Raw genomic sequence first — 16932 nt, forward strand, 5'->3', positions numbered from 1 at the left:
TCCTTTTATTTATTTATTCCTTTTTGGTTTTGCTTTGTGTTCTTGTGGGTTCTCATGCCATAGCAGAACAGGGAGGGTGCAGGGCTGTGGAGTATAATGAGAAAAATCCCAGAGCTAAAACACAAATTTACTTCCTTTCATTTGTAACACAGCTTGATCCGGGGAAATGGGTCTTGCTCTCTTTGTTATCATTTATGATATGCTAGATAGTTTTTAGCTAGATCTTCTCTCATTAGCCCTGCTGTTCGCACTTTATTGTATGCACTTTATTGTATGCATGTGTGCGAATGTGTTTTTTTATTTATTAAATTTGTAGATTGTTGACATTAAAGTTGTACTGTATGTTATCGGTTATGCTTTAAAAATGAAATACTATATACACTATTACAGTACTCTTTAGAGTATTATGTTTATTCAAGTTGTTTTACCGTTTTAATCTATTGTTAAAGTGTTTTTTAAATATTGAATGAAGAAGGACGGTTAAGAGTTCAGATGTCACAATGGAAATGATTGGTATAGTTCACTGAATTGTGAGATACGATGTGCCTCTGTGCCCTGATTTTGCACATTTTGGCCCTGGTTATTTTGTCAAATTAGTCCAAAATTGTCAAGCTCTGCATACAACAAAATTTGAGCACTATTATACTATTTCAAAAATATACAACATTTTTATATTGTACATATGGGAATTTTATACTTCTCTTAATTCATCCATTTCAAAAATATATATTTTTATTTAAAAAAAATGTCTAATGAAGGAAATGATTATGTGGGCAGAGTTAGATTTAGTCGACAATATTAATTTCAAACATTTAAGAAAACACCTTGAGATTAAAAGATTTTGAAGATTATTAGAACTGAAATGACTATTTATGGGTATTTGTTTAGGTAAAATTATCATTTGTGGTGTCATTCTGTAAACTACTTACAACATTTCTCCAACATCTCCAATACGAAATAACGTTTTTTTATTTATTTGCAGAAAACGAAAACTAGAAAAACGATGCTCTTTATTTTTTCAGACCTCAAATTCTTGCAAAGAAAACAAGTTCACATTCAATTTTATCTCTGAATGAAATCTGTTGTTGTGTACCTGCAGGCAAATGAAAGACCAAACAAAGAAAGTGTCCAACCTGAAGCACAAGGAGCAGGTGGAGAAGAGCAAGAACGCCCAGCTTATGGAAGAGGCTCGGAAGAGAGAGGATAACATGAACGAGAGCTCTCAACAGGTCAAGGTGAATCACACGTAATGTTTAAAAATAGAGGTTTACACACATGCTATCCTACATGTTGCAACATTGAAACGTAACACATTATGATACTGGTGAACCTCTTAAAAGGCTCAGTGTCACACAAGAAGTCCAACATTTATGTTCCGTAGCTTAAATCTTTACAATCCTTAAAGGTTTTCCTCTTGCACTGCCTAAAAATACATCATCTCTTCCGAGCTATCCGTCTTTTCTCATTGAAATAAGTTTAGATGTCAACTCTGGTGCCTCATTTGAGAATAGCTGAGATTCTTCTCAGGTACAGAGAGGTTTCGCGTTTCTTCTCCCGGACCACATTCACGCATATCCTGACCTTGTGTCCTTCACCCATTGTGATGTTTGGATTTTAGGAAAAGAGAAAATGAGAGATGGATGAGAGTTGAAATAGGACACGGGTGAAAATGATTGTTTGACGCGACCGCAGGATCCGTTTTGTAAGAGTGAATTATGGCTTTATGTTATTGAGGTTGAACAGCCAGTGTCATTATGCAGGTATCAGCATGCAAGATGTGATGTGTTTCAGCAGAATTACAAATACAAACCACTTCATCTAAGCTAACGTAACTGTCATCATATTGACTATTTTAGCCTTAGTTTGACAGGGGGGTTGAGACAGAGAAATCAGAAGAGGTTGGTGGTCTGTGGTGGCCGTTTTTGGCGTAGTGTGAGAGTCAGCACAAGAGCCAGAGTCAGCACTTAATGTCTGTGAGAATCTCTATGCAGAAAGTCCCAGTTTTATGGAGAGACTGTTTTTCCTCTTTCTCTCAGACCTCTGGACAACAATGGCACGGCGGCCGTCTCTTTGTTGTGGTTTGGGTGTTTTTTTCTGGCCACCGGTTTGTTCTTTCGATCATTCTCCATTTTCTGTTTGGATTCGAGTTCATATGCATTATTTTTTGACAGCAGGATTGATGTGCTATTGGGCTCCGACCTGTGGTACACAGCGGCTGGCGTGTCTGTATGCGCGCACCAGGACGCGTTGCGGTTGCTCAGAGCTCATTTATGACTCCGGGGCCCCAGCCCTCTCCGTGGGGTCACGTTGCCGTGAGCCCACATTGTGGCTTTTTCTCCCCAGTTCGAAGCGCCCGATGCGGCTTTATCGCGGGCCTCGTCTAGGAAAGATGCTGGAAGCGGCAACAGCTGCCTCCTTTAGCCAAGATCATCAACCGCCACCTTCCCCCACAAGCACGTCACGCTCCAACATTGAGGCCCGCGCATTAGAATAACCCTGAACTAATATCCACACGCTATTGGATACATTAGGCTTGTTTGGAAGGGGAACTGATTATTGTTGATGATTGGTATGGTTACAGTGGTCCCTATCCAATTGGTTGGTCAGGGTGAGCTGTAAGGGGTTATTCCGGGACACCATTTAGATGGCCGCAGAGAGCTCTTTTTAGCACAGCGCTGACCTTGTACTAAAAGGGGCTTTTGTTACTTTTCAATCAATAAAAAGGTTGGAAGCCAGAGGTGGGATGTGGGGCGGTGGGTCGTGGTTGAGCACCAAACATATTCAGTAAAGCAGCTATTGACTTTGGAGAAAGTTAGACGGTCAGATGGGTGGAACTACCCAACAGGCTCTTTTTTCAATTCTCAGTTTTTGCTGGTGCCATGGGACAGATTCCACACGATCAAACCATCTTATTAATTAAGACTTGCCTTTAGTTTGCATAGGTGGAACATAAAGCGCCCAGCCGCGGATGTTTGTGGAGAGACAGTCCAGAGTACGCGATGCAAGGACGAAACTGTGAACCCCGCCCTGCATCGGGCGTGACTTAAAGTTCTTCTCAATCACCCCTCTCCATTTTCATGTATCTCTCCAGTCTGATAAAAGGACATGATGCTCTGATTTTATAGGGTTCCTCGCCTGTTCAGCTCGAGAGACATTTTTCCGCCGGATACAGAGTTCCCAGACGTGTAATAGGTACTGAATCATTAAGCCGCACCCCCCTCTCCCGCTGATCAAATATCATCAGCTTGAAGAAATCAAGACTTGCGCTGGGAAACGGAGAGACGGATGGAGAAAGACGGCGGGGGAGAAAAGATGACATTATAATGAAGCCCAGTAAATACCTGTTTTACTGCGTGGTTGAGTCTGTTCCATTTTACGGCAGCGCCAAATGCTCTGATTCCCAGCATGCCTTGCAACCAGAAGGCCCGATCTCCAAATTGCCCGTTATTGAAAGTAGAGAGCGGGCCAAACATGGAAAAGGTTGGAACGAAAATATAGATGCCAAGGTATTGAAAGCAGATTTGGTCATTCCCCACAGGTGCATTGTGGGCTGACGCACGGCACATCACGAAGGCAGACTATAAGCCATAGGTCTTATGTTAATAAGTCCCTCAGCCACTTTTATGTTTGGCACATTGTGATCTTGTGTGGTTGTAAACATCAGCACTCAGATGCAGAGAGCTCATAGTGACACCTTTAGAGGGAGAGTATTTTTACAACATTTACGAGGTAGGGTTCACGCTTCTAAGTGTTCTTACAAGCACCAGCGGTCTTTTGTATTTCTGTAGAGTATTCATAGTGAAGGTTTTTTTTGCATATACTTGTATAAAGATTTATGTATCAGGTGACACATCTGCATTTATGCCCCATCTCATTGGTCTTTCTTGTGCACACACACTTACAGGCAAATTAAAAGAGCCGACAGGTGATGGCGACACGCTGGAGTTAATAAAGCCAAAGTGCTGCAGGCGGATCGTAGGTTTATGGTCCTTTTTAAACACGCAGATATAAAACAGTCAAACAGAAGCCTTTTATGACTGACTGGGTGGCTGCCGATGCAGCTTTCATTTGGAGGAACTTATTACTGTCCCTGGGGGGTGTACTTGTTATTCCTAAATGTCATTTTCTCAACTTGCAACATCAGACGGTTTGCAGTGCAGCATCCTTTAGTTGCAAGTGGTCCTCAACTTTTGTAAAGAAATGTCATAACATTTTCTTAGGAACTGGATTAAATCTTCTGTTATTTAATATATGTATGTATGTATTTATCAAGAATTATCGAAATCGCCAGTTATTGATTAGTGAAAATGCTTATTTTAATTAATCGGGTCGGTTGGTTGGGTACAATTAATGAGAAATGTTACATGTCGTTTGACCTAAGTTACATCTTGCATAACAAGATTTGGAAATTCTTCCATGTTTTCTTTATGCACTATTAGAATCATTGTGATTTTGAAATCGACTTACTTACTTATCTCTGTGGGTCCGTGACAACAGCTGTTTGCTGTAAGCAAACCATTCTGTTTCTTTATGAATAGCTCACTTTTGACCCAACAGCGAGGGTGCGTGTACAGAAACCATCTTGGGATTAGATGTTACATTACTGTCTCAGACAAATTAGTTTTGGCAGCTTCAGGTTCAGGACTTTTTCGAGTTGCTGAGGTCTCGATGGAATGTTGTAGAATGTTCCAGTCTGTTTTCCAAACCTCGGAAGACTGACGAGAGACGGTGCTGTAGCGGTAACACAGAACAGAGGTGAAACAAAACTGTGGTCAAAATCAGCTCGACAAGGTCGTCATCACTAATGCGGTGCCGAGAGCTTTTCTCAACACTCAAAGGGAAACGGAAAGAGAGAGAGGTAGAGCGAGGTGAGGAGAGTTAAAGATGGAGAAATGGAAATGGTGCAGGCAGAAAAGAGGGAGGTGCTGTGTACTTTACACATGAAAGCTGTGATTCTGACACTCATCGCCTCTCGAGCCCGAGCAGGTCGGATGAGAGGTAACAGACGCCTGGCGTGAGACTCGCTATACAGAGTGCTGGTGAAGGGGTTCTCTGGTAGACATCGATTTTGTTCTTGATATTATTTCATTCCTAAATTGCAGGAAAGTGGAAATGTATATATTTATTTACAATGATATTATGAGAGGTCTTGTATTTTCTGCCCAGATGCCTTTGCTTGTGGCCGAATTTGAATGTTTAACATACGCATGATAGGGAACTTGAGGTACTTTTTGGCACCAGTTTTGGGGCTTTTTCTTTTTCCACTCGAATTTAACCAAAATGTATTAGCATTAGAAGAAAAAATATCTGCACACGATATTACCAAAATGGCTGCCGCTTCAAAAGCATGCTCACATAGCTGCTCCATCTGATACCCATCAGCCCCATATGCAGGCCCTCTTCAGTCAGCACAAGAGCCTCGCTGTTTACACCCATCTTTGTTCTGCTACGTCTCAAGTCTTTCACCTCCTTCTTATGCTAAATGGTTAGCTTCAGGCTGTGTCAGACACTCCTTTCTCTCATTCTAGCATTTTTTTTCTTTTTTCTGTGATGTGCATAAACTATTGCTTTGAAACGACCCCAGAAGATTCCCCGCTGAGGGCAGAATTTACCCGCAGAGATACTTTGATGATAATGACTTTTTGCTTTGGGGGGGCCCTTTTTATGGCACATTCTGGCCAGACACCCTCACGCACACTCGATCACAGGACTGTGAATTAAAGGTCAGCCGCCCACCACCAGAGGCGGAGCATGGTTGATGAAGAAACGGTGACTGGTACAGAGACCCGAAGGTCTAGCACACCTGGCTAATGGCTAATGAACGATGATGGTAAGGTGTTTTTGTGGCCTTTAAATAACAGCTCTGTTCTGAAACTTTGTAGTCTGGAAACTATGTAGGCAATAAGCAGCTGCCTATCTATAATAGGATCTTGTTAGTGACCAATTTGGAGAACTTAACTTGCATGCGAGGTTACTTCTGAGGTAAAGCATGCAAAATATTGTTGTACTTTCTGTTTCAATACAGTATGTGTCGAAAAAAGGTTATTTGGATTATGAAAGATGGTTCTTTAAAGAACCTTTGACTGAATGGTTCTTTGTGGAACCAAATTGGTTATGTTATGGCACTGCCGGGAAAATCCCTTTAAGCACCTTTATTTAAAAGAGAAGAGTGTGTGGGGCTTTAAAATGCTGCATCACCAGATTTAAAATAAAATGTGCAGATAACTTCAATGTGAGGAGATGAGAGAAAATGGAGAAAGATGAGATAGATCTGGATGAAGCCGGAAAGAGCTCGCTTTAAAGAACCAGATCTGAGGACGTTAGAGGAGTGATTGAAACAGTGTTCACAGATCTCAGTAAGGGCCCAGAGGCTTTATATTCAACTCTGTTGGGAGCTTTTTAAGTCTGTCATGGAAGCTTAGATTGTTTTTCTGCTTGTCACTCTCTGTGGTTAATAACGTCCCCTTCTGACCCTCTTATTTATAGCATTCACAGATTAACAAACACCCGTGGGGTATGAGGAGGTGTTGTAAATGAAGTGCGGGGGACTGCCCTAGTTCTTCCTTATTTCCAGACATTCGGCATTGTTGAGAACCAGTGCAGTGCACGCTTGTTATTTTAAAAGAAAATGTCCATCATTGAAATAATCATCATGTATTTTTACTAGACATAATATATTATATAAAATATATTCAAGCCACAACATATTTTCTACTTTCAAAAAACGGGACCGCGACGTTTAAAATCAAGAACCACTGCCCTAGTTTATTAAGCTATTACATTTTTTTAGCTTCTGTTTCGTATTTTTTTTTCATACGATGAAACAAAATGACAAGTTTTGTATTACAGTCATAAAGAGTAACATTAATAATTTGTTGAACATCTCCCAGACTCGCTATGTTTGTTGTGTCTCAAACCGAATGCGGTTCGGGCCATCGGAGCATTTTCGAATTTGTTCGCCCATGCGTCAGCCGCAATCTCCGTGCTTCAGAGGAATGTTTCAACTCGAACCAGATCCAGAATCGGGAGCTTGGGATCAGATAGAAGGGGTGGGGAATCACATCCGCATGTTCTCATGTCTTTAATAGACTTCCAAGGTCTTTTTATTGAGCCGGTTTGCTGGCTGATGTTGTTTGATGTTACCATGCTTTTGGCCTTCTTGACGCTTTCCTCCGCCAGAGGATGGACACCTGTTGTTCTTTTCCGGTTTTTGCGTAAACATTTGAGATTCCTTACTCTCGCACCCAGAACGGTACAGAAAAATGCTCCCACTGGGTGATATTTTTTAAGGGACATCTGTTACCCAACTCTGTGTACTTTCTCTACTTGTAGCTGAGGGCATCCTGCTGTTTTGAAGTAATTTTAAATCAAGTTTTCTTGATGTGTGACCCTTACTAAGAACTGACGAAGTGCATTTACCTCAGTTACCAGTATTTCACTTTTCCAATCTCCGTGTCAGTGAAATCTTATGGTTCTTGATACCCATTTCAGAACCACAGAAAAACTGACATGCTTTCCAACATACAGCGCACTTTTGAAGTGGTTTCCGAACTGAGCCACAATTAAATACTGTTGTAGTATCCAACTGGTACTGAAGAACCGGAAATATTGATATCTGTAGTACCCGCAACACATCATTACTAATATTAGAGCTAGGTTTAATTTCTGTCTCCAAGTGGCCTGGGGCGGCACTACAACACTGGCAACACATTTTTCTAGTCCCGTGCGTTCCAGAAGGCAGCCGCAGATGGGAACAGAATGATCTCACATTGAATTAGAGCTCTCCAAGTTACATATATGTGTTTACCATAGACAGCTGCAAGTCATTTCTGACCCGACTGTGTGAGCAGAGCTTTGTTCTGCAGACCCGATCCTGCTCATCTCCTAATTGGTTGTCCGGGCAGATTCCCCAGCGAGCCCCACCTGAGCCCCGGCCGGTCCCAACGGGACAGCATGTGGCTTTGATTTGTGGCTTCCCCGAGGTGTCTCTTTCTATCATCTGTGCGGTTTTGGCACCAAAGGCATTACCATAATGAGATATTGACTGAGCAAAAAGGATTACTGTCGCTTTAAATCAAACCAAAGTGATTGTGGTCTGCCTGCAAGAGGAAAGCGTGAGCTCAATACGGTCAAAAGAAGATAGAAGACTTTTAAAAATAAAGAAGAATCCTCTACACCACATTCTGTGATCTGTACCCCCGCCACCCTCCTTGCATTTGAACTTCCTGTAATTGCTGACCTCGGTTATGGAAAAAATCTGCCGATTCAACAGATGCGTCTGGTTATCTTGGTACCTTGACATTGCCTCTCTTAGCAGGAATTTGTGGTGTGTGATTCCAGATGAATACGCTCGCTGTGATCTTCAGCATCTGGGATTGTATGCATCGGGCCTCCGAGGTGGATGCTTTTAGCTGCAAGGCATGTTCTCGAGCTGTGTTTGTATGAATGGGAGGTTGTTTGTGTGCATAAGCACGTCTGTTTGCTTGGTTGTGTACGTCACTGCGCATGTTTGTAGAGATCTAGGTTAAGTGCCTCAGGCCTGCCAAACCAGTCAGGACTTTTGTAGCGGATTTTGAAATGCGGGGGGAAAATAAATCGTGAGTGTTCCTTGAAACGAAGGAACGTAATGAAATCAAGACCGTTTCTGTATTCAGCGCTCCTCTGGACTCTCTCCACCTATCCCACAATGCCTGTTCACTCGAGTCTCTGAACGCTACTTTCTCTTGCTATCTATCAAAACGTTTCCCAACATTTTGTCAGATTTACCCCCACAGCCCCATCACTAGAACTCAATTACTTCTTTATGAATACCAAACAAGAATTGTTCCTTTTTCTCATATATATTGTAACATTTCATGACTTACTGCTTTTATTATAAAATTTTTATATGTCTATATATTAGGGCTGTCAGACGATTAATCTCATCCAGAATAAAAGTTCGTATTTACATAATATATGTACAGTCTGTGTACTATACATAAAAAAATTTATTTATAAAAACATAAATAAACATTTACTGATTTTTATATTGTATTGTTAATATTTCATATATATATACATGTATGCGTATGTTTTTGTGTTTATAAATACTTAATGAATATATAAAATACATAGACATATATTATGTAAACACAAACTTTTATTCTATTTGCGATTAACCACGATAAATAGTTTGACAGCCCTACTATGTATTTATTCATTTATATGCATGCATATATTGTATGTACTTGTATATCTTACATTATCATATTTATAATACTTAACATGTTTCATTTAAAATGACTGGGACTTTAATATGATCTGTTCTTCAGCTTGTTATTTCTCAATCTCTCTTTGTTTCCCTCTATATTGATCCTTCATTACTGTTCTTTTCTGGTTGTTGGTTGAGTCAGGCTTCATGATAACAAGGTCTTTGCCCCTGATGATTCCTCTATATAGATTTGCCCGAGCCAGTAGTGTCTTGAAGTGGTGTTATTTCACTCATGGATCTGGTCTGACTCACGGCAGCAGACTGTGGATGCATGAGTCACATCCCTGAGATGGACAGCTTTGGTTACCCTCAGTCACCGCAGTCATGGAGTTCATAATGCTTTTACCTCACATGCTGAGATGTTTTGACAGATTTTGTCTGAACTACCTGCTCTGTGTATTAGGGGTCGATTTGAACAGGATGGATAATTGTGTATATGATACTTATTTATGATAATTGAAAGATTTCAAATGCGAAATGATTGATATTTCTACAGCATAGGCTCAAGTTCTGTAGAATAATTTAGGAAAAATGTGCATTGTGAAAATGTAAGATACAAATATTCAAATAGCAAGTATTTGCACAATATTTTAAAAACAATGTGCATTGTCATCGGACAAGGTTTTAAGTTCTCTCATGAGTTTATTGTTTGTCCATGTTAGCATATTCCTACTTATTATACCTAAACATTCCTTTATTTTTTTCCCAGGATTCTCTTCAGCAGAAAGACGAGCGCATCGAGGAACTGGAGGAGGCGTTACGTGAGAGCGTGCAGATCACAGCAGAGAGAGAGATGGTGCTGGCACAAGAGGAGGCTGCCCGCTCACACGCCGAGAAACAGGTGACAATAAGCTAAAAACTTTCAGCGATTGAACTGACCTATGGTTCACTTCTCTGTCTTATTTTTAGGGTCTACACACTGTTCATATTGTAACATTCAGGAGAGTAAATGTATATGTTACCTTTAGATCAAAATAAATATTGCTGTAATGTAAAGAGCGTAACACTTTGTATTTGCAAACTTCCTGCCATGTGGAGCAGGGCAATGGTTGGCAAGGTTGTTTTGCAGACATCTAGCCAGCTGGCAATATGATTAGGGATGAAGCGATGGCGATGTTGAAGTGTTGACTATCATTGCTGGTATTCACATGCTTTCGTAACAGTGTTGCATAAAGAGTGATCAGCGTTCATGTATTTTCTCCACGAGGGCGCCAATGTATTACCTCAGCAACAGCAACACATGTGCACCACTTTCCTTTAAGAAAGTTCCCCCAAAACTGAAAATGCTATTGTCATTAACTATTCATAAACCCATATGACTTTGAGTTTCTTCCTTGACACCCCAAAAGGAAAAAATGTAACCGCTCCGTTTCATAGAATGAGAGTGGATAGAGACTAGGCCTCAAAGCTACATACTAAAATAAATTACAGTTTTTTTTATTTGATTAACTTTGATTGACATCCACGGTCACTATTTTCTTTCATTATATTGAGCTACAAAGACGTTCTGCTATGAAACAAACAGTTTTGAGATGAGTGTGTAAAAGACAGCAGAATTCTCATTCTTGGTGAACGTTTTCTTTAACCGGCAATGCTACGCTTACCTAACCTTGACCTAAAAGAAACCATTTATCCATTGTCCAAATGTGTATTTTTCCCAGTCAAAGTGTTTACACAGAGGTTTATGTACCTCCACGCAAGGCTAGCATCAACCAAGCTGGGGGTATAATGGCTTTTGGTTGGCCAACTCTATTGCTACTACACATCTGCCTTGAAAGCCTCCTTCACCAGAAAAAAGCCTCCCCTGTCGCAGCCCATCACCGTACCAGCGCGCACAACCGTGCCAGCCAGCCAGCTCCATGCCAACGCTGCGTCTCTGTGCCAGCATTAGACCGATGGAGAACATTCATGTGGCATGCATGGGTTACTTGTTTGCATCTCACGTCAATCTTCATTTAGAACGTAAATAAGCTTTACCAGGCCCGCGTGAGGACTGCTGACTTTGGTCTGTTTCGCATAGAAAGAACCCACACATGCATAGGTGCACAAGGAATGTCTTGTGTGTGGACAGCACATGACGGCGTTTCTTTCTTTGCGTTTGTAAGGCATCAATGGGGATTACACCACAATGCGGCTGTCTGTGTAGCCCGGCCCTGGAGATAGCATCAAACCTCCTATAACCTCCTTTGAACGAAGCGGACAGCTTTGAAACGGAGAGCAAAGCGGCTGCCAAATTCCCGCTTCCCTTGTACCTGAATCCCTGCACTTTTCCTCTTTTCTCCCTCTCGTTCATCCAACCCCAGCCAAACCTTTCTCCCTCGACTCTGGTTCTTTTTTAAACCCTTAATGGTTTGTTATACCTTGTGTGGATCCTGGCGTCTTGCCTTTTCTTTCCCCTTTTCCTCTCCCATAGTCAAGAGATGGCTGGCTAAGCTTCATCCCAGTGTGCATTGCAGTCTCAGGACAAACCGTGAGTTTCTTCACTCTGGGTGGACCTCCGCTCCAATCCCCCTGAGGTTAATTAGAGCCGTTTCTGCTAAGCCTAGCCGGGCCCCTCAACTGAGCTCGGAGGGAGGAAACGAGGACAGACCGAGTGCCACCCTCCAAAACCCAGACTCCACGCTCATTACCACCGTCCAGGTCAGGTCTGGCTATGAGACCCGGAACCACGCTCGCGGGTATGGAGCATTAACGTTTAACCGGAGAGGTTTGGCCCCTCCCTGGCACCTGTTATATAAGAATGAACTCAGAGCCTGGTGTTCCGGCTTACATATTTTGGGAATTATGAGCTATAGGATTGAAAAAATATGGATGGCGGTCTGCACCGCTGGCAGACATGTTTATAAATGCGTAATTTGTGGGCCTGCATTAAACCAAGTAAAATCGAATTAGTTTCACACACACTCTCTCTTTTTATTCTTTCTCTCCTCCACTATTTAATGAACATCAATGCTTCACCACACCCGCTCTTGTGCCAATCATACGCAAGAATTCGTCTCCAGCTCTGTGTTCAATTTCCTCCAATAGCTGTTCGCCTCATTGTTTGAATTTTGCAGAACATATGCTGGACTGAACACAGTGCCGGTACAAATTGCTGTCAGTGTGTTGGTTTAAAATGTATGGGGACATGAGCTGCTCTTTGTTACCCTGACATAAAGTGAACCTCTGGCCAAGTATGACTTATTTCTTTTTAAAGTAAGCCATGTAGGACAATCCGTTTCGTCAAACCCTGTGTACTTTTTTTAAGGAAGTGAAGGGGTGAGCTACAAATTGTTTGCTTCCATCATGCTGCTAATAAAATTTTGAAATTTTAAGCCAAACATGTGTTTCATTTAGGTTCTTTATAGCAGCTGAAAGATCGTTGAAGATTATAGAGGCCCGTGATGAACTTTGTCGACTGGCCTGCTACCATTTATCCTTCTTTGTTAACATTTGCGTTCTTTTAGGTTATTTTTCTTTCCAGCTCTTTTTATCTTCCGGTCAAAGTAGATTTTTCAGACCGTGTTCGATGTTAGATCACTTAGTTTGATGAAGAACTTAAACACTTATTTACTCACCGTCAGGTTGTTCCATACCAATATAAGCATCTTTGTATGGTTTAACACAAAGAATGATATTTGGAAGAATGTTAGCAACTGTCAATTCTGAGGCACCATCGACTACAATAGTAGGAAAACTTATTGAGTCATATTTACTTTTGTTTTGTTGAACAGAACATTTAGGAAATTAGGAAAGAATTAGGAAAGCAAACAGTTCTGGTGCACTTTTGACTACCATTGCAATTTTTCCTACCATGGTGCCTCAGTCGGTTGCTTCCAAACATCTTTCTTTGTGTTCAACCGAACAAAGAAATGTATACAGGTTTGTGACAACAAAAGGGTGAGTAATTCATGACAGAATTACTGTTCCTTTAAGACTAAATGATGTCCAGCTGTTTTTTTATTAACACAGAAAATATTTTCTCTGTTTGCTGCCATTGAAGCATCGGCTTTAACAATCTGTTTGTTACAAGGGCAAATGTGGTCGCTGAAAGAAAAAGAGAATCAGGGGTGTTTTCTTCCTACACAAGGCCCTCGCTGTGACAACAGTCACTCAGCTCGGTCGCAGGATTTACGGCCGGGATGTACAAATGTGACCAGCCGCTCATGCAGGGCCAGTGAAAACGTTTTCCCAAGACCACATGAAAACACGCGTCCAGTCGTCAGACATGATTCAGCAGCCAAATGACATACTTCATAAGCTTCCCCGAGGCAGCCGACCAAAGAACGCCTCAATCTCTCCGCTTGTTTTGAGCGTGGATGATGCGATGTCTCGAAGCCACCCTTTCCCCTGCCGACCCAACTTAATCCAGTATGGACCTCTTTTCCATCCCGATCTCTTGACCCTGTTCTCGCTCAATGGCTTCAGTGTTGTCACATTGGATCCATGGTTAGCATCTTGTCCCAAAACACATTTTCTCATAGCTCTCTGCTTCCATTTTTCTGTTTGTGTGGTTTGTTTCAAAGTGTTGTTCTGTTTGCTCTGTTCTGTCTCTGGATTTTTCTATAATTCATCTTTTTCTCTATTTCCTCTGCATCGCTTACCGCTCATGCGAAGCGCTCTCATGACCTTATGCATGACTCCTGCCACTCGGACTTAAAATGGCTCAAGGTACGACACCATTAAACTCATCTGTCTCTTTTATAGGGAATGATTTCAATTGTGTACTTTTCGTCAGTATTTTTTTGCATTCCAGTGACTCTTTTATTCTTCATTTGGATGGGGGCGTTCAACAAATGTGGCTTTTGGTTGCGTTCCAAACCAAACTTTTCCAATAGGAGGCTTAACCGCTGACACAGAGCAATTTATTGACTGTTCCCTGAAGATGAGCTCTATCATATCACTGTTTCATAGGGAAGACCTCCCCGTACTTACCTCTAACGTGCTTTCCGTCATATAGGGAAATCATGTTGATTTGCTTCTGTCCATAAGGATGATTTATGTTTTGGTTTATCCTCATTGGAAACGTTGCTGTAGGGTTTATGGACTCTCCGAATAAAATGAGTTTCCCATCCATACGCTTTGGATAAAATGCCAAATGCATAAATGTAAATGATAGCATGCTTTGAATAGTCAATTTGATTGTAGTTCTCACTCCGTACTACAGGGGGCGCTGTGACGGCAAAGAGGCTCTTAATGCAGTGCAGGCCAAAAACAGACGTGGAAATTAGTCAAAGAATAAATAGCTCTCCCAGCTGCCACTGTTTTTTCTCAAGTGAGATTGTATTCGAGCCATCGTCAGAAACAGCCGGGTTTTATGATAAAACTTTAGAGGGACATAAAACTCCCTCCTCTACTAATATACTCAACCAGCTGAGAGCCAGACACAAAGCTCGGCACCCAAAACACAGCGAGATCCAAAGACCAGCTTGTTGAAATTGGCTGTCTACTCACCGTTGTGGATGAGGCTGTTCGTTTGGCAGCTGGGGCGGAGAGATGGAAGAGACGGATGAGGAGAAATGGAGAGAGAGCAGAAGAAGCCCAGCATGCTGTTGCATTAAGCTCTTTTTTATTAGGGTTATGTTTCTGCTCCGAGCATCTGGATGTCTCACAGGAGGTGATTAGAAGCTTCTGAGCTCGGCCCGGGCTGAGGAGAGGGCCGTGATCTGACGCCCGTCGTGATCTCATCACTCCGCGGTGCACATGCACATCAAAACACATCGATATTGTACTCACCTTCCGGTTAAAAAGTACATGCTAAACCATGGTAACGCCGTAGCGTTTTACAAACTTGATGAATATACCATGGTAGTCTTTGAAGTACCATAGAAAAACCATGCCTAAGTACTTTATGGCACCGCCTCTGCACTTTGGGCACTTTGTACCGAGGTATTAACGGCACCTTTTTCCTGAAATGTTTTCATCATTCATTTTCCATTTGCTTTCCTTATTTCTGTTTTATGTGGTTGTTTTGCCCCATTTGCATCCATTTGGAACACCATATTATGCCTTTTGAACTTTCTTTTGCAGTTTTTGTCTGTATTTTTCTCTTCTCTGCTGTTATATAGCAAAGAGGCAAGCGTTCACTGTTCGTGTGATGGGCGCCTCCGTTTCAGTTCCCTCTGACCCCACCACAATCTTTTTCCCCTCTCTTTTCTGTTCTTTTAATCACTCTTCCCTGATCGCCGTCAGAACCTCTTCCCTTTCCTGAGGTCTGACACCGATTTGTGAGCGGTTTGGTTTTAAATGAAAGAAAGAGGAGAAAATCACTGTTATCAATTCCATAGACTGTATGTCACAACTGATGTGAACAATTACTTCGAGTCGTAAAAACCCTTACAGAGACCGAAGCCGGACTGTAAAAATCGTTTAAAGGATGTGCGCCTCGAATGCTTTGATCTGTACTGTTTCTCCCTCACCAGTTCACATTCCCAGTGTGAGTCAGGAAGTGTTCTTATCATCACCCAGTGAAGTGCTCAATTTTTCACACCCGAGGTGTCATAATTCACTGCGGTGTTTCTTTACGACTTGACTAACATCTGAGGTTAGTTTGTACTCCCCTGAGAAAACAAGCACTGCATGCTACCTTGCTCTGTCACACGCACACACACAACATCACAGTCTTTGCTGAATCTAGTATTTTTTTACAGAACTATAGGGATAGAAAGCATTGATCTGGTTACTACTCCTACAAACATTTTATTATTATTACATGAATAGTTATATAAATGCTTTTAATAAAATACTTTAATAGTATAGTTTTATTAAATTTAGTTCATTATATTTACAGTTATATATTTTAGTAGGCTATACAAGAACTCTATTACACAAACAATATGTTTTGTTATACAAACTCTGTATTTGTATACAGATAATGTATCAGTGTATTTTTTATGTAAAAGCTATTTTATTTAATAAACAATTTGTTTTGTTATAAAAGCTCTTTTTAGAACAGTTTAGCATACAAACACTGTATTTTATTATAAACAAAGCGCTTTTTTGTAAAGTGTTATTTATCAGTGTACTTTGTTAGGTAAAAAGCTCTTTTTTTGTGCAATTTAATTATACAAATACTTCATTTTAGTATGTTTTAGTTTATGTTTTTTAGAATACAAGGGGTCTGTTTTATTATTTCACAAACATTGTGTTTCGTCATACAACCTCTGTATTTAAATACAGTTTTATATTGTACTATATGAACACTTTCTAGCACAGTTTTATATTTTCATATACAATCACTGTTTTATTTTTCAAAACCACTGTTTTAGTATAGTTATGTATTTTAGTATACAAACGCTGTATTTAATTATCAATATTTTAGTACAGTTATGTATTTTAGTATACAAACGCTGTATTTAATTATAAATATTTTAGTACAGTTATGTATTTTAGTATACAAACGCTGTATTTAATTGTATTTTAGTAGAGTTATGTATTTTAGTATACAAACGCTGTATTTAATTATAAATATTTGAGTACAGTTATGTATTTTAGTATACAAACGCTGTATTTAATTGTATTTTAGTACAGTTATGTATTTTAGTATACAAACGCTGTATTTAATTATAAATATTTTAGTACAGTTATTTATTTTAGTATACAAACGCTGTATTTAATTATAAATATTTTAGTACAGTTATGTATTTTAGTATACAAACGCTGTATTTAATTGTATTTTAGTACAGTTATGTATTTTAGTATAC

The 16932-nt window shown here is 40.5% G+C and overlaps 1 protein-coding gene across 2 annotated transcripts in view; it reads left to right on the top strand.

Moving 5' to 3' along the window:
* erc1b (ELKS/RAB6-interacting/CAST family member 1b) overlaps window positions 1-16932 on the top strand; it is a 143303-nt gene that overhangs the window by 50572 nt on the left and 75799 nt on the right. For both annotated transcript variants that reach the window (XM_079455267.1, XM_079455268.1), the window contains 2 exons: window positions 1100-1235; window positions 9960-10091. In XM_079455267.1, the coding sequence (XP_079311393.1) occupies window positions 1100-1235; window positions 9960-10091 (268 nt within the window). The remainder of the gene's footprint in view (window positions 1-1099; window positions 1236-9959; window positions 10092-16932) is intronic.

This window comes from Barbatula barbatula (assembly GCF_947034865.1).
Source record: "Barbatula barbatula genome assembly, chromosome: 4".
Classification (NCBI taxonomy): domain Eukaryota; kingdom Metazoa; phylum Chordata; class Actinopteri; order Cypriniformes; family Nemacheilidae; genus Barbatula; species Barbatula barbatula.